Raw genomic sequence first — 23,474 nt, forward strand, 5'->3', positions numbered from 1 at the left:
GGTAGCCATTTTAAAGACGATTGAATTTTGATCATATATAGTAAATTACTTTTTGAATATGAATAATTACATAAGTTTTATCACGTCTCAAATATACAAGTGTGTAAAAAGCAAATCTTCAATTTTTAAACTTAACAGCAGGTCGTGTAGTAAGGACAACCGAAACCAGTTCATCACAAGAAGATGAAAGGATAATTTGCATAGTATTCACTTTGGCTCTGCGCAACTAACACTGCATAGATTTTCAACAATACCAAATGATGGGACGTTAATGTAACTCACTAACTCCCATACCCGAAAACAAAGCGTACAATCCTTTATAAGAGTTACAAGATCATCATGTTCTTCATGCATAGGTTTTAGGGAGGGAGTGTTAGTCGCCAAACCATAAAAACCTTTCTTGCAATTGCTAGTTTTCCTCTGAAAACTGATTTTTACTTCCACCAAAACTACAAATGTAGCCGAACTAGCAAAATTCAAAAATCAGTGTACTGTTAGATACTGACGGTAGCATCCCATAGCCTGAGTCGACCATCACGTCCTCCACTACAGATTGTCTTCCGGTCAAGGTCTGAAGCAACACATCTAACCACGGAAGCTGAAAAATGTGGAGTCCTGTACAGCTGCCACCCACCTGATCTATCCTGAGACTGATGATACAGCAGCATAGAATTATCTGCAGCCCCAATCCCCAACCATTGCTCTTGAGCATTAATAGACAATATAGAACTATGAAGATTTATATTTTTAGTACATTCGATGTTGTACGCAGAATTTTCCCAGAATCTAACTGAGCCATCATCAGATCCTGTTATAATTCCTCCATCCAAAGCTGAATACTCAACGCACAGAACTGGCCCCCCATGACTTGCCAAAATTGCATCGCAAGAACCTCTTGAAATTGACCAAATTCTAGCAGTCCAGTCATCACTTCCAGTAATCACAGAGTCTCCCACCATCCTGATGCTACGGATCCATTTCAAGTGGCCAGATAGTTTGTGGACTTGCTTACCAGCACGGATGTCCCATATGTGCACAGTATTATCTCTACCAGCAGCAGCCAAGATTCCAGTAGCATCATTATATTCCATGCAAAGAACAGAACCTGGGCAACGGGCAACTGTAGCTATGCAACTACCATTTCTGGCATCCCACATTTTGACAGTTCCGTCATGGGCAGAACTAAGGACACGGTCTCCTGAGAGCATGCGCACACTACTGATCTGTGCCTCATGCCCCTTAAGCTCTTCAAGAGGGATAAATTCATGTTTATCCCAGATCACAAGAGACAGATCATCAGACCCTGATACCACCTTTTCTCGATTGGAACTTATTGCACGGACAGCACTGGAAAGAGAGCATGCTGTTAAACAGAAAGAAATATAGACAACAAATTTGGCCATGACCAAGGATGACAAGTATAACTACAAAGGAACACAACTTTTGGAGGAAATAAGATCTTCAAGGAAAAATAAATTCCTTTTCACACTGTGATGCAACTAGCATGAAGAAAACAAAAGATAGATAAAGAAGTCAGTTGATTACCCTGTATGACCTCTCAACGTTGCGCGAAGTTCAGAACCATGACGACTAGGATCCCATATCTTAACCTGGATATTGAAGAAGATTGTGAAAGATGAGCAATGTAAAAAGTTAATTATGCACTATGTACTTCATGGAATTTGGATTAATCTTGATCGGTTTTATTACCGTTCATATGGTTATCATTTTTAACCTTGTGATTAATTTTCTCCATAAAATTTTCTGTTTCTAATAATTGAATATTTTTCAATTAGTTAAGTAATATGGATTTGAAGATTAACACAATAATCAATAAATACCAGAAAATGCTTTTGTCAATTTTATTGGCACAAGGCACTTATATTATTTTTTTCAACTCTCCAATCCCCATCTTCGGAGGGTGATGTGGAGGAGAAAGTCTTGTAAATACAGTCACTAAATATAAAAACAATATTGGGAGTTGATGCATGCCCCAAAAAGGCAACTTGTAGTAATAAGTAAATCATCTCAATACTATATCTGGAACAAATCTAGAGATTGGCTCTAATATGAATGTTACTTTAGCAAGAACCATGAGAGAATATCAGTCTTAAAAGGGAGTTTTTCCAAAACAAAATGTAACAATTAATTAACTTACTGAGCAGTCAGTACTTCCACTTATAAAGAAGCCTGTATCTTCACGATCACCAGTCAGATCCCAAACCTCTCTTCTTGTGACACAATGTAAAGCAGTAATCGCTTTATGATGGCCTTTAAGAACTCGCACATTTGTTTGACTTCTCCTTAGTCCCGAGTTTGGAAAATTTTGTTTGCGGGGTGTACCAATCTCAGTTACAGCTGGCATAGAACGAAGTATGATTGTCACAAAAAACATTAATGTCTGGATTAATAAATACAGTAATAAACAACACTTGAGGAATGAGTGTGGCAATACCTGCTGTTTCAGTTTCAAATGTCCAACCACGAGCATGGCTGAAAGAGTTTACTTTTAGCACTGATTCCCTCCCAAACATGCTCCTGACCCAATTTTTTGCGATAGTAGATGCCTTGGAAGGTTGATTGTCTACTGTAGCATCTCGAAAATGAGGGGATTGCAAACCCGAAGAAGACAATGATTGAGCCTTTAAATCCGATATCCCCCAGTAAACCATTTGTAGTTGATGAATATATGAAAGGTACCCTCTAAGTTGTATCTGAAACAATTTAAAACATTTAGCTCATATCGGATGATTAATTGATTCTCAAGATTATGCATAAGCTTCTGAAAAATGCTTGATGGGAATAACCTACAGAAAAAACAAATATCTGGAACTTATGGTTAAAACTTGAAAGCCAGAAATACACTGGAAGAAAATGATAATGATGGGTTTGATACTTTGATGTATGAATAGGAAAACAGACTAAGGGATCAAAGTTTCTTTAAAAAGTAGAATAGTGAGATTTTATGCAGGTAGTCTTGTCAAAACGACTGCAAGAGAATAATGGATATATACTCCTTCCAAACAATCAGAATACTAGATGATCATAGCACTTTTCCCAATAGTGTTATTTTACCGTTCCTAGGAATGAACAGATGACTGGCTAATACATGCAAATGGAATTTAATGGCTATGGTGTAAGAAGACATTACAGAAACTGAAAGCACTCACATAATGGTCATAACCGACATTTTTCTGCGCTATACTTTGTATAATTGGCCACGCATCTATATCAGCCATACCCAAGCCACCCTTCCAATTGAATGTAAACAGAAAAAATTACATATCTGGTCAGTTAATAATACAGTTCGCATTACCAAGTGAAAACAAAATGTTTACAAGTACCATATGTGATGCTATCAAGATCAGTTGTGACATAATGAGGCTCTCATTACTGGAAGACCTGAACCATAAACATTGTGGAATTAGTTAATTTTAAAGGCAGGATATAAACCAGAAGGAAAACGAATATTTCATTCTCTACATCGGTCACATGGCATCAGCTTCATCTAATTGGAGATCCATGCCATCAGAATTCTCTTTAGGAGTTATAAAAAGTTAAAGAAAGATCTATTTCATGTTTTAAAGACTACAACCAATTGAGTACACATGTCTCTCATGCGGGGCGGTGGTTGAAATGATTTCAATCTAATGCTTTTACTTGAACTTATTTTTTCTGATCTAATTTTATCTAAACTTATTTTTTTGATCTGATTTTGGTCTGATATGAATTTAAACAAATAAGAATATAATAAAAATTGTGATTGTTAATATTTTTCACATGCAAGTTGGATATAAATACAAATATAATTAATATATAGGTCTAAATATATTTTTCTTTTGATTCAACATATCTAAGTATTTTATTTATCATTATATATTATGGCTAACATATTTGTAAATTACAAAATCTAAAGTATAAATTTGTATAAGAATAACAACAATATCGGCTTGACTATAATTCGAGATCTATAACCAATTACCATGGTCTTGAGCAAACTTTTGGCTGCCAGAATCCCAAAGAACTAACTAAAACAACTAAGTGGAGTTGACCCAAAATCAACCCAAATTCAAACCCAACATAAAATTAAATTTATCCAACCGAAATGAACCTATTTGACAGTTCCAGCTATATTTCAGCCTTGAAGGCCTCACTAAATGAATATTTTTGTTGTAATGCCACATTATCAGGCAGTTTAATACCATGAAAGAATTCCAGAGAGACATGTTGGAGCATATAAGTTAATTTTGAAATGTTAATGGATTATAAGTTGCCAAAAAAATATAGCACATTCAGTTTTGGATTCTGAAATGTTAGTTTATTACTGTAAAGAGCAAAAAGGGCAGCTACAAATTCAGTTTTCTTGTACTCAACATATTAGCTGCAACCGTAAGCAGATGATGAAATAAAATTATTTACTAGAGATGATAAAGAGATCAAAGGAAGGTCTACTTCCAAAGAAAACAATCACAAAAAGATCATGAAAAGATGGAGAACTTACTTGCTTAAAGATTGCTCCATCAAACTTTCAAAGAATGCTTCCCAAAACCTGCAAAATGATCACACAATTACACAAAAAGGACGAGTACATCAAAATGATTATCAGAAATGAACCATCCCCCATATTACATCTCATCAGGAAAAGCGTAAGATAACTATAGATAAAATTTAGATCTGTTTAGGAGGCACTAATTGAGGTGAAATCTCCCTTGGTTTGACATATTTATTTCAAATAACCTCGTGATCATAGGAAAACACCATAATTAGTTAACTTAGGAGTCCCTCATATCAGTCTATATCTATCTAATAAGCACAAATCTAAGAATTTGAAAAAAGATAGGGTATTGGGGACTACCAGGATTTTTTAAAATAAATAAAAAATAAAAAGGGATTATTCAAAAACAATCATACCCTTTAATAAATATTAGGGTCTCATCATCTTTCTTAAGCTCTCTGTAAATATCTCCAGCCCATGTCATTTCAAAAGTGTCAAATTTTAACTGTTTAAACTTAAACCAACATTTATTACATTGCAGCTTCCAGCTACATGCCTACATGTATAATTAGGACATGCTCAGATAAATACAGAAATGCATATGCCAACCATACAAGTCTTTCTCCCAACTTTGGAAAAAAAATAGGAGAAAAAAATGATATGACACAAGAAACCGCCACTCTTACAAGATTACTGTCACAAAACTCAGAATTCTACTTAAATGATGAATCCAATCTGTGTTCAAAATTCTCCTGATGTTAAATTAATCTCAGAAATTTTTTAATTGAACGTTTCTTAATGCAACAAATTCCTTAAAAAATTTCCTATTTTCTCAGCTTCCTACTTAAACTATTACTTCCTCCATTCAAAATAGTTGGAACACTTATTTGGGCATAGAGTTTAGGTGATAAGTTGAGACATTATCAATTGTTATTTAATAGGAAAGTGAATGCGATTGGAGATAGAGGGGTACTATTTATTGAAAAAGTAGATATAAAATAATAATGAGGTATTTCCCAAATAAAGTGTTCAATATAAAGGGGCAGACAAGAATGAAAATTGTGTGAACAAGTCTGGGATGGAGGGAGTATTTATTTAAAATAATTCAATCATAATAAAGCTACAAAAGATTATCTTTTCTCCAAGAAAGCTCAAAACTTGATTCTCCGTAAGTACATGTTTATCAAATTAATTTACCAATCGTTGTATATGTTACTTATGTTAATGTGTATTGGAACCTAGTTTACACATAACAATAAAAAAAAATTGAAAAATAAAATAAAATAAAATAAATGACGATAAAAAGAAAGAAAAAAAAAATAAACACATAGATGACTGATTTAATTAAAGCTTAAAATTAACTGGAGCCAATTAAATTTGAAGTGTTCATGTCTAGACAGATTAATTAGGACATTAAGATAGACAAATCAAATGGCTGAAGAGTAAGTGTATGGCAAAAGATCTCTATGTGTTGCAATATGTAAGGGACGCATGATATTTAGGAGCCCATGTGGTAAGGAGTGAGAGAGATATTAAATGAAAGGCACCATGTTATGAGGAGAGCAGAGGGAAATCATGTGCAAACAAGGAAACGCTGCAATAAATTTGAAAATCCCATAAAGAGGCATTACAATGTTCAAAGAACAACAGAAGTATCAACTATGCACTTGACTACAATATACAGTCTGCCACCCTAGCCTGAAACTAATTTGACATCAACAGTATTAGTAAACTTATCAGGGATAAAATACATACCCTGTATCCTCCCAGATGGATAAAGAAATGAGATGACGTTGGACGTAGTCTGAAACGTTATTGAAATCCTTCCTATACATCTCCGCTGAAACTTCAAGCGCCTCTCTCAAAGTTGGCATGTCGTTTTGGTAGGTTGCACATGTAATAAGTTCTTTAACCTGAAATTTAAAACTCACAAAGTAAATAGCCACCTTGAGCAAAAATATATACAAAAGAAAGAGAAACAGGGTAGAATCGGTTGCAAGCCATAATTGAGCAAGATTTTCGATAACTATCTAGTCTCTCTTATATTTTATGTAAAAGCACCTCTCTCACACAAACACAAACAAACAATCTTGACACGAGTGTAATGAGGGATAGATGGAAAGATGAGCAATGACTTGAAATCTACAATTTTTGCTCACCAATTGTATGTAAAAATTTAGACAAAAAACATTACCATTTCTTTCACAGCAACAAACTGTTCTTCGGACAACTGACCATTCCATCCCTTGACAACATAAAAACAAAGTATGAGTACATTATCTGGACTATAATCCAGGAAAATATTCTGCATAAATGCTTACAGCACTCATGTGATCTCTTATACATTCAATCAAGGTTCTACCAACAATTCCTTTGGCATCCGTCTCAAGTAAAGCTGCAAATATGGTAAACCATAACCAATCAGTTCTGGCTTCAAAAGTCTTACCCGATACTGTTGACTTGTTGAGAGGAAACATACCAAGAATTGTCTCATATTCATCAGATGAAAGAATGACATCTGCATCTCCAAGATCCAGAAGAGAAATCCACAATCCCTGATTAACACAACCACAACATAGTTACAACCTGAATCACAACAACCTTTTAACCCAGGATAATTTAGCCTATAGAGCCAGGATTCAAGGGTTAGGGAGCAACAGAATAAAGGAACACTATATACTAGCAACACACATTTTTTCACGGTATTTAAAAAAGTGGGTCTCACAAAATATAAAACACTTAATATGGGTTGAGAGATTGTTAGGAGTATAATTAAGTGGGTCATGAGCTTTAAAAAGGGTAAATTATTCCACCAAAAAAAAAAAAAAAAAAAAAAAAAAAAAAAAAAAAAAAAAAACAGTTACAGTGTGTTGCAAGTATTGTGACATTTCCACTTTGAGAAAGTGTTGCAAGTATTAAAAAACGGAGGAAGTGTATAGTCTCTTGCACATTAGATCAGAAAGTAATGACATTAACATCACAGAAAACATTTTCGACCATGACATTATGGAAAAACTAAAGAGATTTATTCAGAACAGTAGGCATAGAGGAACATTTTTCAGGTTTTATACAATTTAGTCACATTAACTAAAATAATAAACACATCTACTCTCTCTCACATACTTTCTCTTTCATGGTCCCTATCTTACTTTTACTATAATAAATTATTCACTCACTCACAACATTATATTACTCCTAAAACTCCGCGCATCACCAAGTGATGCATTATAAGAAAAATGGAGGGAGTATGGACTTGAGGATGTACTCATTTTCCCATTCATTTATATGCACTTCTTTAAATTAATTTAAATATAATCTAGTTAAGGGTAATCAAAATTGATCATATGTAATCATAAGTGATCTAGACTGGCTAAACAATAATTGTGCAATATATTTACTATTAAGGGCTAGATATTACTAAACAATTATGTCATGTTTCACAATATGGCCAGGGAAAGTGTCTTTTGTAAACCTTAAAGCTTATTTTTACTTAAAATCCCCAACAGCAACTACTGTAATTTTCCTCCCTGCAATCAGTTGCTTAATTCCGCATATAATCATCACAGCTGGATAGAAATAAATGCACATAAACTGTCGATATTATGATTTATGAGTCAAAGAGAATATTCATGCAACAAAAGCTACATGGGAAAATTCGAACAGGTCCCTGGTGAGTTTGGCTTGACCAAGAAGTTTTTTGAATTACCTGCAGCTTTACTTTTATGTCCAAGATCAATCCTTTCTCCTCATCCTGTGACCAAATTTTATAAAAAACCAATTATTGCAATTATATAGTAACTAATATGAACACTTTAAAACTGCATTCGTTTAGGCGTAAACAACTTCTTTTGATGTATCCTTTACAATGTGCAGCCTTAGATAAGTTATTTAAATTGAAAAATAAGAAATAACCAGATCCCAAAGTTGTAAGAAAAAAAACTACATATGACTTCTTATGAACTGGCTAACAGTATTTTTAGTTATTCATCAAAGGTAAAGTCGAAAACTAAGGGAGGCTCATTGTAAACAAGATAAATTTTGGGTTTTATAGTAAAAGCAACCAATGAAAAAATGCTCAAATTTTGCAACGTTTTGTGCAAGTAAACCCTTTTAATCATGGATCTTACATCTTTGTCTTTAATGTCTTTTAGGATCTGCTTCCTCTTTTCGTCTTCCCCTTCTCCTCTAATGTTAGCAGGAAATTTAGAATATGTGTATTTAGCACCACCTACACAATAAGAAATGTACATTAAACCTTCAACTTATGAGCAGTAGTTTACTGGCTAAGTCATTCATTTACGAATTAGATTGGATAAAGTACCTATAACTCCGTCTATAGGATCTGGTATGGTTATAAGAATTAAGTCTGAATGAGATGATGGATAAACAGACATAAGACTTTCACCTCTCCCAATTGCATCTATCAACTTATCAAGGACGTTGTCATTGCTTTCACCAGATGACAAAACTTTTTCTATGTGGTTAGAAAACCCTTGAGAGAGTAGAAATTCAGCTACCTGTTATAAACAGCAATTTTCAATATGAGAATACATAGCTGTGACAGCTCTGGAATTCTACAGATAAATAAACTAACAAAAGTTTCCTTTAGTCAATCTTATGATGTCTTAGTTTTTAGTAATGTCAGGAAGAATTCGTAGTGCAGATGTGCAATGCAGACCTCATTCAGTAGAGTATTACATACTACTATAGTTTAATGAGCATCAAAACATACATAGAAGCGTTAAAACAATTTACAGGGGAAGGTAGAGTCAGTAAGAAATACTAAGTGATAAGCAAACAATTTGAGAGGGGAGGGGGAGAATCAAAACTTAGTTGGCTAACAATCTAACTTAGTATTATTCAAACACTATGTTGCATCGAAGTAAGGGAAAAAGGGAGGTAACTTGTTTTTATGGGTCATATTTAACATCTAAAGTTCATGAAATCGTGAAGTCCATGGAGAAAAAGCTTCCTTATTCCACACCCTTAATTTCACTTTCAAAGATCTAAGCTACTATCAAACAAAATTCATCTTCAACATTAGCAATCACTCTCCTCACTATTCTTACATCTAAAATCTAGATTAGTAGTCTACTATATATTTTTTTAAATGAAAAAGTGAGGCTCCAATTGAACAAAGGAAGACCAAAGAAGTGTAGAATAGTCAGAACAAGATGGGAAAACAACTCTTGCATAAGCTATAAAAATGCTCTTCAACCCAGCATCTTACAGTGATCTCATCTAAACTATGCAATATGTAATAGAAAAGCTCAAAGTTCACAATGGAGAATAAAATAGATGATTGACCCTACTCTCAACATGCACACAATAAAGGAAAAAAACTAATACTGATGTTAAGAAAACAGGGAAATATCTATCATCATTTGACCAGCTGACTTTTTTCCTTACCAAGCACAATCACAACTTTCAAAAATGCTTTCCTCATTGTCATCTTACCCTATTTATTACATTTCTTAGATCCACTTTACCTCTCTATAGCTATTTCTACCTCTATAAAACACCTGTTACCATGTTTGCTTGATGTGAGTAACCCTTATAGATGGGTGCTTAGGTATATCAGTAGACGAAGCACGGCTTACCAAAAAAAAAAAAAAAAAAAAAAAGAAAAAAGAACTCTGAAGAGCTGATTTTATGGTCAACCTGCCCCTCCTAGCCTCTCAGTCTCCAAGTACGAACAAGTGCTTATATATTCTAACAAAGTTATGTAGTTATGTCTGCCTTTAATAGATAAAGTTGTAAGGTATAATATATCTATACAGGCATCAAAGCACAAGTTTTAATCTGTCTTTAAGCTTCAATTTCTCATAGGACAAGAATCCAGGAAGATGTAATGAAATAACACATTACAGGCACTTATGCAGTTTCTACCATTTTACAGTATGTACAAGACGGTCTTAATAATACCGCAACTTACACAAGTATTGAACTACCCCCATGTTGGAGAAAATAATGCCACAAAAGATATACAAGTATATATCTGCAATCAGAAGAATCAAATGACAAAGATGGAATGTTTGGCAGTGGAATAACTCTTAAGAAAAGGAAAAAATAAAAGTAGGACTTTGATAACAACTTTAATTAAAGATTTGTAATAGCCAAATAAATAAGAATAAAAAAAAGGGATTCCAAAGCAAAACAACAAACCATAGGATCTGGCTCTTGATTATTTGAACGACACCAATGCATTGTAAATGCTTGAGCATCAAAGGTACATTCTGTGCTATTTACCTGAGACAGAACAAGAGCAATCTCTGCAGTTTAAAACAGTGGTCCTGAGAGCTACTCATAACATTCTAGATTCAGACACTCATGAGACATATTAAACAGTAGAACTGTGTAGAAAGAGAAAGATAGACAAACATGTTGGAAGTACAAATCATACAATGAAATTGCGGTATCCCGATAAAATCCTAGCAAAGAACTTCAGGAATATAAGCCTGCATAAGCCAATACAAAATACAGAGCCGAGGCACGTATTAGCTTGATGTCTTATCAAACACATATAAATCATTCAAATATGTAAGGAATATCCAAATTACTAACAATACAACTAGAACAAGATTCTCAAATGAACTGTGCAACAATCAGATCTAAAGAGCACCACAATAATACAACCCTTGCCTTGATCTACTGCATATCTTACATACTCTATTCACTATGTGACATATTCTACTTTTTCTCTAAACATATAACCAGTTTCAAAGAATTAAATAGAATAATATTCAAGATGTTAAAATATCAAATGATAATATGATACTTTAGTGGAGGTGAAAAAAAAAAGTGTTTAGGCATCACCACAAATGATGCTTCTGTTGGCTTTCATAGTTTCATTTACAGCTCAAATTCAAGATGGAATCCAGAGTCAATAATATCCAATCAGACAGCTATGGTAATAGCAGTAGAGCGATAAATTGAATGAAACTATCATTGAATCACTTCAAGGTTTCTACCATTGAGAACGATCAGAAACAGAAAATAATGAAGCATCAGGAACAATTCACATACAGTATATAAGACATTTCCACACTAAAACTCTATTCTTTAGAGACACAGTCAAGTGGGCATGTTTGAGAAATGAGACAAAAACAAGCAGACATTTGCAGAACTGATGCTTCAAACTCAGATTATATGTCAAAAGTATTAACATGTAAATCAAGTTGCAAATTTACAGTATGATATCTTACTATTATCATATTAAAGCATCTTAATCATGAAAATATAGTATTGAAAGGAACTTGTTTCCTGGGTTGAGAAGCTTTGATTTGATAATGATAAGATATAATAAAATTACAGAGGAAACTCAAGAGTTCAACAAATCAACACTACCAAAGAAAGTTTTCTAGATTCATTTTATTTAATAAGCACCTTATTGGGAATGGTAATATCACCTTAGTTGAAGGTCATGGTCCTTTCCCCAAGGTTTGGCACCAACTTTAGGGCTTCTCATATATAGTTCTCCAAAGCCAGTATTTACCTCGTCTATACACATCATATCTGGATACAATAGCTTTTTTATATCAGCATGCAACAAGCTTAACTCTGGTTCGGGTATTGGAGGTATCTCCTCTGACGTAGAGATACAGTTATGATCAATATCAACAGTAACAACCTATACAAGAAACTGAAATCTGCTTTAAATTTTCCTCAGAAACGAAATATTTAGTACTGAACTGTTTAAAGTCACTAATAAGTCAAGAAAAACAGAGGCCTTGGGGTAATTGTAGTAGAGAAAAGGAACTGCATTCGATAATAACAACTTACACCATCCATTGAAAGTCCAGATGTATCAACATTTGAATGAAGGCCGATGATATATGGAGTTGGAGCATCAACGTAGTCCACTCCTTTTGAGAAGAGTAACGGAATGTAGACATTCTTTATAAGAGAAACTAGAAATCAGTGATTATGATATTTTATATTAGAAAGATTACACTAAGCATAATTGAAGGCTTTATAGTTTGAGTACTCACTTCTCAACAACAAGAAAACACAAATCCCATTCAACTAGCACTAAGAAAAGTAGAAGACTATATATATATATATATATATATATATATATATATATATATAAAGAACAGTCTCTGAGAAAGAAGTTAAACAAGTTAAGGAATAGAAACCCTTTTTCCAGGACCCATGAGGCCATGGAGCCTCGCAAATGGGTGTATTAACAGATCCACCTTACAGTTATAACCCATAAGTCAGTCATTATAAAATGAAAAATGGGTGAGTTCTATTAAATTTAAAGGAAACGTCTGACATAGTTTTTAAGAAAACAACATATACCAATATCAACATCAGCCCAGTTCTTCTAAGTTCTAACACAATGTAGCAGGTAGTTGTGATACCTATAATTAAAATTAAGTATATAAAAAAATAATAACAACAATGATAAATTAGTATTTGTCTATGAAAATAAACTGTTGATAAGCTTAAGTTTCCATTTTTTCTTTGTGAACAGCTGACCATCTACTTATCAATAATGATGAGGAATGCATTCACTATAATCAACAGCAAATTTTTATCTCTAAAATGTTTATGAGCAAGTGACATTTCTAAAACAACAGTACAACCATTTAACTTTTGACGGTCAAAGAGAGAGAGTTGTGTTGTTATCTTCTCGACAAGAAATGCTAGAATGGCACCAATAAAACACAGGCAAGTTACATATCAACTCCTTTAAAGGTGAATATCAAATAATGACCAAAGCATTGTAAAACATACCTGCCACTGAAATGGATAGATTAGATGACATATAGACTCAGACACAAGCGTCAGCAGCGTGTACCTATTACAAAAGACAAAAAGAAAATATGATGGATATGTCAAATTAGGATAAGAAATAAATATACCTCCCACAAATTGTCTAATTCTTCGTCTTGTTTTATTCACTTTTTAATATCTATATAGGCCTTTGCCCCATCTACAACTCAACCTCTTTTGGCTAGTTCAATTACAACAGCTAGATGGCTAATGTTGATACTTGACACTGTGACTAAACATAACTTATGGCACATGCTCCTTCAATCTTTAAGAATCTTAGTCGTGCCCCTTTCCATTCCATCACAAGTATTACTTCTCTATCATTCTTTTCAATCTACATCTCTTATTACTATGAATCGACGCTATAAACATCTTATCCCTATGTAGTAACTGATGATGATAATTACTTGCATGTACCTTAAAGGATCAAATTGCAGTGTCACAACTAACAAGTCAAATGGAATCATACGATCCAAGCTCTAGAAGTTCACCCACACCCAAGTTGGGCTCCGCGTGAACTTCCACCCCCTATTTTCTGCGGTTTTGCGATTTTAGCTGCATGACTTATCTGTGACTGTAGAATTGTTTCTTATGCCTAGCACGCTAGCATATACTCATGTTAAATCATTATTAGGACAATATGATGAAAGATGGAAGATTAAAGAGATAAAAATAGAGTCTTGTAGTTGCTCATAGTCTTAAGGTTTAAGAGAGAGAAAATTGAGAGGTGTGAAGTTCAAGATGTACTTGAGAGCTTGTATTCATCATCATCATCAAGGTTTTACAGTGGATTGGTGGGTTTTCTCCTGGCACTCGGATTCCTAGTTTAAAATCTTCTTTGTTTCGTTGCTTGCTTGTTCTTCATTATTCATTATTCATTATTGTTAATTGTTGATTATCACAAACTTGTCAGCACATATCTTTATTTTTGTTACAAAACTTATCTTCTTATTTTGTTAACCTTATTATAATGAGGGAGAATATAACTTTCAATTTTTGTAGCAAATCACGTACTTATCTGATTGAAGCAAGATCCTTCTTTCCAGCAATACTGCTGTAAAAAGTATAATTATGTTATGAACATCCAGGGATTCTATCAATGACTTAAAGGAGACCTGCATAAATTGAGTAGACATTTGTCAAAGATAGTAAACTTGCAACATCTGAATATTTGTTAATAAATAAGCTACAGAAAAAGATAGGTCATGCATATAGTCTATAAGAGAGGAATAAAGTTCTATAAATTCATACATCGGCAGGGGGAAGCCCGTATTCTGGAGGAGCCTCAACAGAGAACAAGCAGTTATTAATTGCAAACAAGATTCTATCAATTCCTGGTGTGGGCAGAGGAACTTTGGAGACTGTAGCCGCTATAACCTCCCAAAGTGGCTTGCTGAAATATAAATGATTAGCTCAAGTCAAAGTTGACAAAACGAGATATATACAAAAGAATTTAAGTTTTTCATAAGCTCCAAAAGTTACTTGTCAGATCTGAAAGTAATATGTGGATGAGGTTGTTCGTCTGTTCCGCATTATAAAAAGAAAAAAATGCCTATCCCACACAATTCAACTAGAAATGGATGATGTTATAGCATCAATCAAAGTTTACCCTCACAACCCACTCACCAACTTCCTCTAGTAGAAAAGCAAAGAGCAAATATCTCCTCGAGTGCATCACGAAGTACACAAAAACAGGGTATTCGTGAAACCAGAGAAATACACTTTCCAGCAAATGAGTTCAGTGGTATACCATATGCTTCACCAATGTCCTCATCAACAGGATCCCGGAAAGCAATACAGCTAACATAAATTTTGGACCCATCACCCGCTGAAAAAGATGCAAACACGAATTAATGAAGAAACTAAAGCACAAAGTTACAAAAAAAAAAAAAAAAAAAAAAAAAAAAAAAGAAGATAAATAAATAAATAAAAAGGCAAGTCCTTTAGGAAAATTACAAGTTCAATACGCTAACTACAATAACAATATACATCAAGTAGTCTACGAAGAGGCAGCTGAGAAATTACATTGAGAACAAACCCCTTATCCATTTACACATGTGAAAGGAATCGTCAACAACTCAGCACAATTTCACCGGATGTTTATCCCAATATATTTTCAAATTGTGATCTTTTATAGTGTGATCGAAAAATTTGAAGATATCTCTACTAAATTAAAAGGTGTTCCAAAGAAAGTCTACGTGTCAGCATTAGAAAAATTGTAAATGTGGTATAGACAAAATTTGAGCATGCAACCTCAAGTTCAAACACTAGATGCCTTACCACTAAGCTATATCATATTCCATGTTCTCTTTTGAAAACAAAATGCAAAAAACGATGATATGAAAAATAAAATTTAATTAAGAAAATATGTAGTCATGAATTAAATGTATAATTGAAACACTAGTTAATGGTCAAAAGTTGCATGATTGGGTAAGGGGAAACAATATACATAGGAAAGCTTCACTACTAAAATAGATAGGCTATAATGAATTGCATTTCTAAACTTTCTCGCTTTGGCTGATTACACTCGTGTAATTTTCATTTGTTTTCCATTATTATTTACTACTATATTTTGTACTACAATAAGACAGGAAAATCAAAATATATATGAACCAATTTAAGGCTTTTGCACCCTGTCAAGAATAACCTAAAGCTTCACTGTAAATAGTCTTTAATTTATGAGGGAAGTGTGAGACGGATATTTTATTAAGCATTTTCACATTTCCTGGAAATGATAATCTCTCCTTATTCTCTTACATCTCAAGGGAACCTTCCATTCATTTCTCCATCATTATCTTGTGGCCAAACAAATAAATTCAAAAGAAAATGAGTATCAGATTTCAAGAGCAGCACACCATTATTAATTAAATGGGATATAGTAATATGGGAATGTCTTGTGCCAAATCTGAATAAAATCCTTCACCTTTTGACCATTCACAATGGCCAGATCAAGAAACATAAGTGGGTACCAACTGTTGAGAAGTACTCAAAAGAGATAATGTTCTTTTTATTCCTAGCTGCATTTTATGAAACTCAAACCCTTATTTTGAGTTTTTTATGGTGTTTTTTTTACACATATATTTAATAAAATGAACTCTGCAAAGTATTGTGGACATGATTTATCTCATTTTTTTTTTTATATATTTTTTGTTTTTTTAATTTCAATTGTCTTCCAAATGTTGAAGCAAAATGTACCCTATACTTCCTCCCCCCCCCCCCCCCCCCACAAAAAAAAAAAAAAAAAAAAAAAAAAAAAAAAAAAAAAACCAATATAGGGCTCTAGGGAAACTCAGATAAATTCGAAATAAAGCACATCAAAACAGCAATAAAATCTGTTGCTACCAAAAATTTAAACAACTTTACCAGTCAAAACAATGGGATAGCTCCGAGGATAACTAGGGGGATCATTAGCATCCAAGCCTGATTTATAGAACTCAACCCCTGCCGGGCATAACACACTGCAATTGTAGCACCAAAAGAAGAATCAATTTCCATTACCTCATAATTCTCCTTTGTATAGAGTATGATCATAGTATATAGCATTCGAGAATTGGCTGCTGATTATAAGTTCATTACCACCTATAACTACAGAAAACCTCACATCATTTGTCACGGAACACTAACATTACGTCAATATCAAACTAAAGTATCTCCTAGTTTCAACATCAGACCCTAACACTACGTTTGCGTCACAGAAATTTTGGAACATATTTATAAAACAAAAGGAAATCAGAGCAAATCAAGTAATACTTCACCAATCAATCAACCACTTCAATATAATCCCTTTTCTACAATTCAAGCTTGTAAATGTATCCACTCTGTCTTTATGCAATAATCCCAATACTCCAATCAATCAACATTCCATCAAATTCATGAAAAATCAGCAAAAAAATAAAATAAAATAAAATAAAAACACCAATTCATGCAACAACAAAACCCCGTCAAATTCTCAAATCACAACAACAATACCAATTCATGCAACAACAAAACCCAATCAAGTTCTCAAATCACAACAACAATACCAATCAAAAACCCAAAAAAAAAATGTAAAAATGAAGTGAGTCAACTGACCATAGGAAGCTCAGGAGGTAAAGGAGCATAAAGAGAGTGATCAGAACGAGGGTACTGATCAATAAGAGAAGGTTCATACACATAATTCATGCCATAATAACCATTACTTCCATCTAAAGTACGAATTTCTGGGCCAATTCCACAAACTACAAAATACTCAAAAAGGGGTGCCATAATTTCTTCCCTCTCTTGAACCCCACGAAAAGAGAGATGAAAAAAATTTGATGGGGTTGTTTAGATTCCCACCAAATGATTATGGAAATGGAATTTTTGAACATGGTGTTTGATTAAATTTGAATGAGTGAGTTGAATTTTCTTTGTTTGTTTAATGGAGGATTGAAGTTGTTTTGATTTGGTGGAACGATAATGACTCAGTCGTGCAGTATGTTTTGCGAATATTTTACTTGAATCTGGGTTAGATCGTTCACACAGCGCAGTATGTTTTGTGAAGAGATACTACAGGAATAGAAGACGTCAATTTAAGGACTTGTTATTCACCCGTCCACGTTTTTATACATAAAGCCGACATTTTTTAAAAATTTTGACATTCTTGCCCTTATTTTAATTTTTTCCGAAAACGAAATTTTCACTCACCAAAAATGTGGAGGATCACTGGATCGCCGAGGGACACCGAAGAGCCCTCATCGCCGGATAGACGCACCGGAGAGTCGTCGTCGACGCCAGAAAACGAGGTACGAAGCCGTTTAAAATCACGAAGTGGCGGCTGGCGTTCTGCTGGGAAGCCACTGCCGTGGGTGGGGCGCCTGGCCAGGACGCCACCACCATGGCGGTGGCGCCTTGCAGGGAAGCCAGTGCCATGGCAGTGGCGCCTGGCCAGACGCCACTGCCACGTTTTGAATTTTTATTTTTATTTTTTTTATTTAATTTAAACTTTTGTTTAAGTTTTTGATTTTTGTGTTTTACAATCTTTTTGTTTTTTTTTTTTTGTTTTTTTTTAATTTAATGTAAACTTTTGTTTATATTTTTTATTTTTGTGTTTTTTTTTGTTTTTTTTTTTATTTTTTTTTTTGTTTTTTTTTAATTTAATGTAAACTTTTGTTTATATTTTTTATTTTTGTGTTTTTTTTTGTTTTTTTTTTATTTTTTTTTTTTTGTTTTTTTTAATTTAATTTAAACTTTTGTTTATGTTTTTGATTTTTGTGTTTCATTTTTTTTTTGTTTTGTTTTTAATTTAATTTTAAGTTTTGTTTATGTTTTTGATTTTTGTTTTTATTTTTTGGTTTTTTTTTTGTTTCTTAATTTTGATAAATTTGGAATTAAATGTGGTTAATAATTTATTTTTAAAAAAATAATATTTAATTTGAAATTATGTTTGAAAAATGTGTGAATAATTTAAAAAAAAAACAAAAATATGGTTTAGTTTGACATTTTGTTTTAACATGTGTTAATTATTTCTAAACGTAAACAAATTTATGTTTTAATTTGTGTGTGAATACTTTTTGTTTATGTTTTTCATTTCTTTGTTTGTTGTTTATATTTTATTATTGTTTTTGGTTATATTTTTTGCACTTTATATATTGTTTTGTTTATGTATATATTTTTTTGTCAAATTGGTTAATTTTTTTATGTTTATATTTTTTTTTCCGTTATTAGTATATTCTTTTATTTATTTATTTCGTATTTACTTTTTTGAAGTTCATATTGCACGTTTTAATAAACAAATGTATGTTTTAATTTGTATGTGTGTGAATACTTTTATATATAATTACGTGTTAGTTTTGTGTTAATTATGTGTAAATTTAGACGTTAAATGTATTATACGTTAAGAGTGGAAATGATATTTAGAAATTTAAAGTTTAGAAATTACTTTTGTGCTAATTTTGTGTCAAATGTATTAATTTAATCTAATCTTATGTGATTATATTTATATATTATTGTTGCAGGATTATGGTGTAGACGGAAATGATTATAGTGGGATTTTTGTACACGATGGTCTGTTCGAAGATGCTCAACAAGCGGTTGATTGGGCGAAGCAGGTTGCAATTAGATCAGGTTTTTGTTTAGTAGTAGCAACTCATAAATCTCAACGGGATAGTAGAATGGATCGCATTTTGAGATGCGACCGTTATCGCAAAAGGGAGGAACGAGATTTCAGTCAAGCAATTCGGTTTGATACAAAGCGGAAAGGTTGTGGGTGTCAGTTCAGAGTAAAGGTTCGACAACAGCAAAGGCGTGACAGTTGGGAAGTGAAGGGTTACGGTAAATGGGGGTATCACAACCATGAGATGATAGTATATGAAGTGGGTCATCGACAGTTAAGCGGCCTAAGTCCTGCTGCGAAACTAGTTGTAAAAGAAATGAGTGATGCTCAAGTGAAGCCTGCTAAAATATTAGCATCTGTGTTGGAGAAATTTCTTGAAGACCAGCCAAACCAAAGACACATCTATAACGTCAGACAGAAATTGAGGTTTGAACGGTCAGAGGGAAGGAACCCTATACAACAGCTTCTACACCAGGCACAAGCACGTGGTTACCTGTACTGGTTTGAATCTGATGAAGACACATCAGAGGTGACTCATTTGTTCCTTGTGCATCCTGATTGTGCTGATATGATTTCGTCTTGGCCATCTGTGATTCTGATCGATTCAACGTACAAGACAAACAAGTACAAGTTCCCACTGGTTGAGATGGTTGGGATGACTCCAACGAACCATAACTTTTTGATTGGTTATGCAGTCATGAAGGATGAGACGGCTGCGAGTTACCGTTGGGTGTTGGAGAAGTTGAGAAATTACATCGGCCCAAATGTTCAGCCATCGGTCATCGTCAGCGATTGTGAGGGAGGTCTCTTTGCCCCTATAGCGGAGCTGTTTCCGGAGTCAAGCCATTTACTGTGCACATGACACATCAACAACTGCGTGAAAGTCAAAGCCTACAACCTTTTCAACAAGAACTTAGATTCAGCAGAGAGATTGGTAAATGGTAAGTGTCGGAAGATCCTGCAAGCTACCACGGAGGCAGAGTACGACCGAGCCTTGGATAACTTCAAGGATGCGTACCAATGGTGCCCGGCAATCGTAGACTATGTGATGCAGCAGTGGGTGCCTCAGAGGGAAAATTTTGTCAAATATTGGACAAACCAAGTTCTTCATTTTGGAAACACTACCACATGTAGAGTTGAGAGCGCTCATAGAGCTCTGAAGGACTGGATTGATTCTTCCACCTTTGCTATGGTTCTCCCTTGGTGTTCGCGTGAGACCGTCACCAGACCGATAAGAGAGGTTGCTGTTGGATTTCTGGGGCCGTCATACAGACATTTTATCCAATTGGACCTGTCACCCGATTTTCCAGTCCCACCGATCATACCGAAGTGGTACACCATTCGTACAACAAGCGTAGAGGGCTGGGATGCGCTGTATCATGACCGGGTTCAGCAGTAGAACAATCTAGTTGCCATTTAGTTTTTTCCCGTGTACACCAACCTTTTCTATGTGACCTTGTATTGTTATTGCTATTTTTTTTCCCATTTATTTAATTTTCGTATTCTAATTTTCGTATTTAATTTTCCCATTTATATGTGACCTTGTATTTAATTTTCGTATGCACACTAATTAGAACTTAAAATAATAATTATAAAAACTAAAAATATAATGTCAAATTCTATAAACTTAAAATAAGAATTTCAAATATTACAAACTAAAAAGATAATGTCAACTTTTACAAACAACTACGAAAATGTTATATAAATGCACTGCCGACGGATCAATAATCCCTCTGTGACGCCCATTGCCACTGCTCAAGGGCCCGTTCCAGATCATCAATCGTCGCTCTGCCTGCTGCATCCGTCATGCTGTCTCTCTTTTCAAAAATTTGTAGTGCCACCTGCGTCATCTTTCCCATCCACTACACACAACAAAACACATAAAATTCAATTACGACGTAATATATGAAAAAAAAAAAACACAACAAATGTTTTTTGAGACATACCGCATCCACGACAATGGGCGGTGGGACATCATCATCATCGGCGCCGTCGCCGTACTGGAGGTCTCTGATCAACCTCGGGTGCGAGTGCCGGTTGTACCACTCCATGTAGTGCTGGTCACACATGGCAGTCACCCCAGTAGGCGGCCTCTGCAGCTGCTCAATCCATATGCGGCCAACCATCGGAAACTGCTCCCACGTGGCAATCATGCTTGTCGGTCATTGGACAACGTACTCCTTCGACGACGCAGATCAGACCGCCTTACTAGGCCATGCTGGTGGAGGAGGAACAACTTGGACAAATCCAAGCTGGCGAAGACAGCGCTGCGACATGTACGCCTCTACGATCTCACGATACTGAATCAGTCCCGTGTAGAGGGTCCTAGGTACCTTATTACTAGGGTTCTGGCCGAAAGGCATCTAGTTCACCTACACATTTTTTAAAATTAGTAAGATTCATACAATAAACGCATCAAACTATAAAAGTAGAAATAATTTAAACACTTTACCTCTAATGGGGACATCCTGTCAAGCGATAACCGTATCGATCGCAGGCGGTCAATGGACTTCTTAGCTTCTCGACACGCGGACTCCACGCACAGGCACGTGGCTGGCCATCCCCAATAGGAACCGGGTCGCGGTGTGGTCGAAACGCCGGGAAAACTCGTATATCCAAGTCTGTAACAACGTCATACATCCAGTGATACCTGCCGCATTAGCCCGACTCGAGAATCCTAACTGGCGATACATGTACGCCAATGTAGCCGACCCCCAAGAAAATTGGCCTACTCTGTCGGGCTCACACGCATCAACTATGTCGCGCGGCCTGAGCTTGTTTCCGCTCTTATCCGGAAACAAGGTACACCCGAGAAGAAGAAAAACATATGCAGCCAGCTGTGTGTCCTCCGTCCTACGTGAAGTGGGGTGCAAACATCGCTGTAAACAGCTGCGATCTTAACACCGCCGTGATCCCACACACCAAGTGTCGCTGTGTGCAACGCAGCCCTATCCACCGCCAACAGCTCCGCTAGTAAGCTGCCTGATCCGCATTTGTGACAACAGATGCTCGGTTTCCCTCTACGGGAATCCCAAGGATGGCCTCGACGTCATGCAACATGATCGTCATCTCACCGAACGGAAGGTGGAAAGAGTTCGTGTCAGGCTGCCATCGCTCAACGAAAGCCGTGATCAGCGTCGAGTCAATCCTTTCATGCATGGTGGCAGGAAGGTGACTCACTCCAATGGCCCTCAATCGACCGACCATCTCGCTCTCCTCCGGCCAACCATCAGCCCAACTACACAAAGTTACAAGTCTTTTCCCGGGTTTGGCATTTCAAAATGCCGCTATCCAAAGCCCTCTCCTAGTCCTCCCAGATACGGGTAACGATGTGTCCTAGAAAGCTAGGAATCACACTCCCGTCTATAGGTCCCCCAGCCACCTCACCCCTCACCACCCAAGAATCATTAACGGTCCTCGACCGTTTTCTGCTAATCGCAGACACAGTGGACGCAGATGATGTGCCAGATCTACAAACAAATCTACCATCTCTACCCTTACGCACATTTACCCTATGCGTCTCATACATATCATCAAGCCTCTAACTGAATGGACCGTAATCATCATATGGTCCACTCTGATCGTCTACATCTCCAACCGTATCCTCCTTCTCCTCCTCCTCCTCATCACCATCATCATCATCCTTAGAATAGTGCACCCGTTCTCCGAGTCGAGGCCGAAATACCACGGGATCTAACGTGTCTGGGCCCCGAGCTCTCCATTGAGTTGATCGTACTTCTCATAATGTCCATACTCTTCCCAGCCCCAGAACGAAAATACGATGCCTAACACAATTTAAATAACGAGAAATAATAGCAATTGTTATTATTATTATTTATATTAATAATCTATTTTCAAAAGTATCAACAACAAAAAGAAAAGTACACAATATCGAAAAACAAAATTAAAACAATTGAAAATACACACAAAAACAAAAAAAAATAACAAAACATACAATATAAACATAAAAAAGTAATTAAAAATAAATAAATAAAACAATATACAAATGATGGAAAAAAAATTAAAAAAATTAAAAACATTACAAAAAATTACAACCTAATAAATAAAAAAATTAATAACCTAATAAATAAAAAAAAAAACAAAACAGTTTGACAAAAAAAAATG

At 35.0% G+C, this 23,474-nt stretch overlaps 1 protein-coding gene across 2 annotated transcripts; it reads right to left on the reverse strand.

Moving 5' to 3' along the window:
• Positions 1-2: 2 nt before the first annotated feature.
• On the reverse strand, positions 3-17,841 carry LOC110702879 (DENN domain and WD repeat-containing protein SCD1-like). Of its 2 annotated transcripts, XM_021880626.1 has the most exons (25): positions 17,348-17,841; positions 17,044-17,045; positions 16,640-16,734; positions 14,903-15,104; positions 14,528-14,669; positions 14,291-14,391; positions 13,238-13,301; positions 12,278-12,391; positions 11,905-12,125; positions 10,899-10,953; positions 10,661-10,744; positions 8,817-9,012; positions 8,623-8,723; positions 8,202-8,246; positions 6,975-7,050; positions 6,817-6,890; positions 6,690-6,740; positions 6,251-6,408; positions 4,502-4,549; positions 3,345-3,402; positions 3,171-3,251; positions 2,456-2,714; positions 2,159-2,358; positions 1,546-1,610; positions 3-1,347 (listed from the first exon to the last, which is right to left on the reverse strand). In XM_021880626.1, exons 1-25 carry the CDS (start codon positions 17,519-17,521, stop codon positions 495-497), a joined length of 3,519 nt encoding a protein of 1,172 aa, XP_021736318.1. In that variant the 5' UTR covers positions 17,522-17,841; the 3' UTR covers positions 3-494. The 2 variants fall into 2 exon arrangements, with proteins under 2 accessions (XP_021736318.1, XP_021736317.1); XM_021880625.1 differs by lacking the exon at positions 17,044-17,045.
• Between the last annotated feature and the right edge of the window lie 5,633 nt (positions 17,842-23,474).

The sequence above is a fragment of the Chenopodium quinoa genome, unplaced genomic scaffold (genome assembly GCF_001683475.1).
Source record: "Chenopodium quinoa cultivar QQ74 unplaced genomic scaffold, ASM168347v1, whole genome shotgun sequence".
NCBI lineage: Eukaryota > Viridiplantae > Streptophyta > Magnoliopsida > Caryophyllales > Amaranthaceae > Chenopodium > Chenopodium quinoa.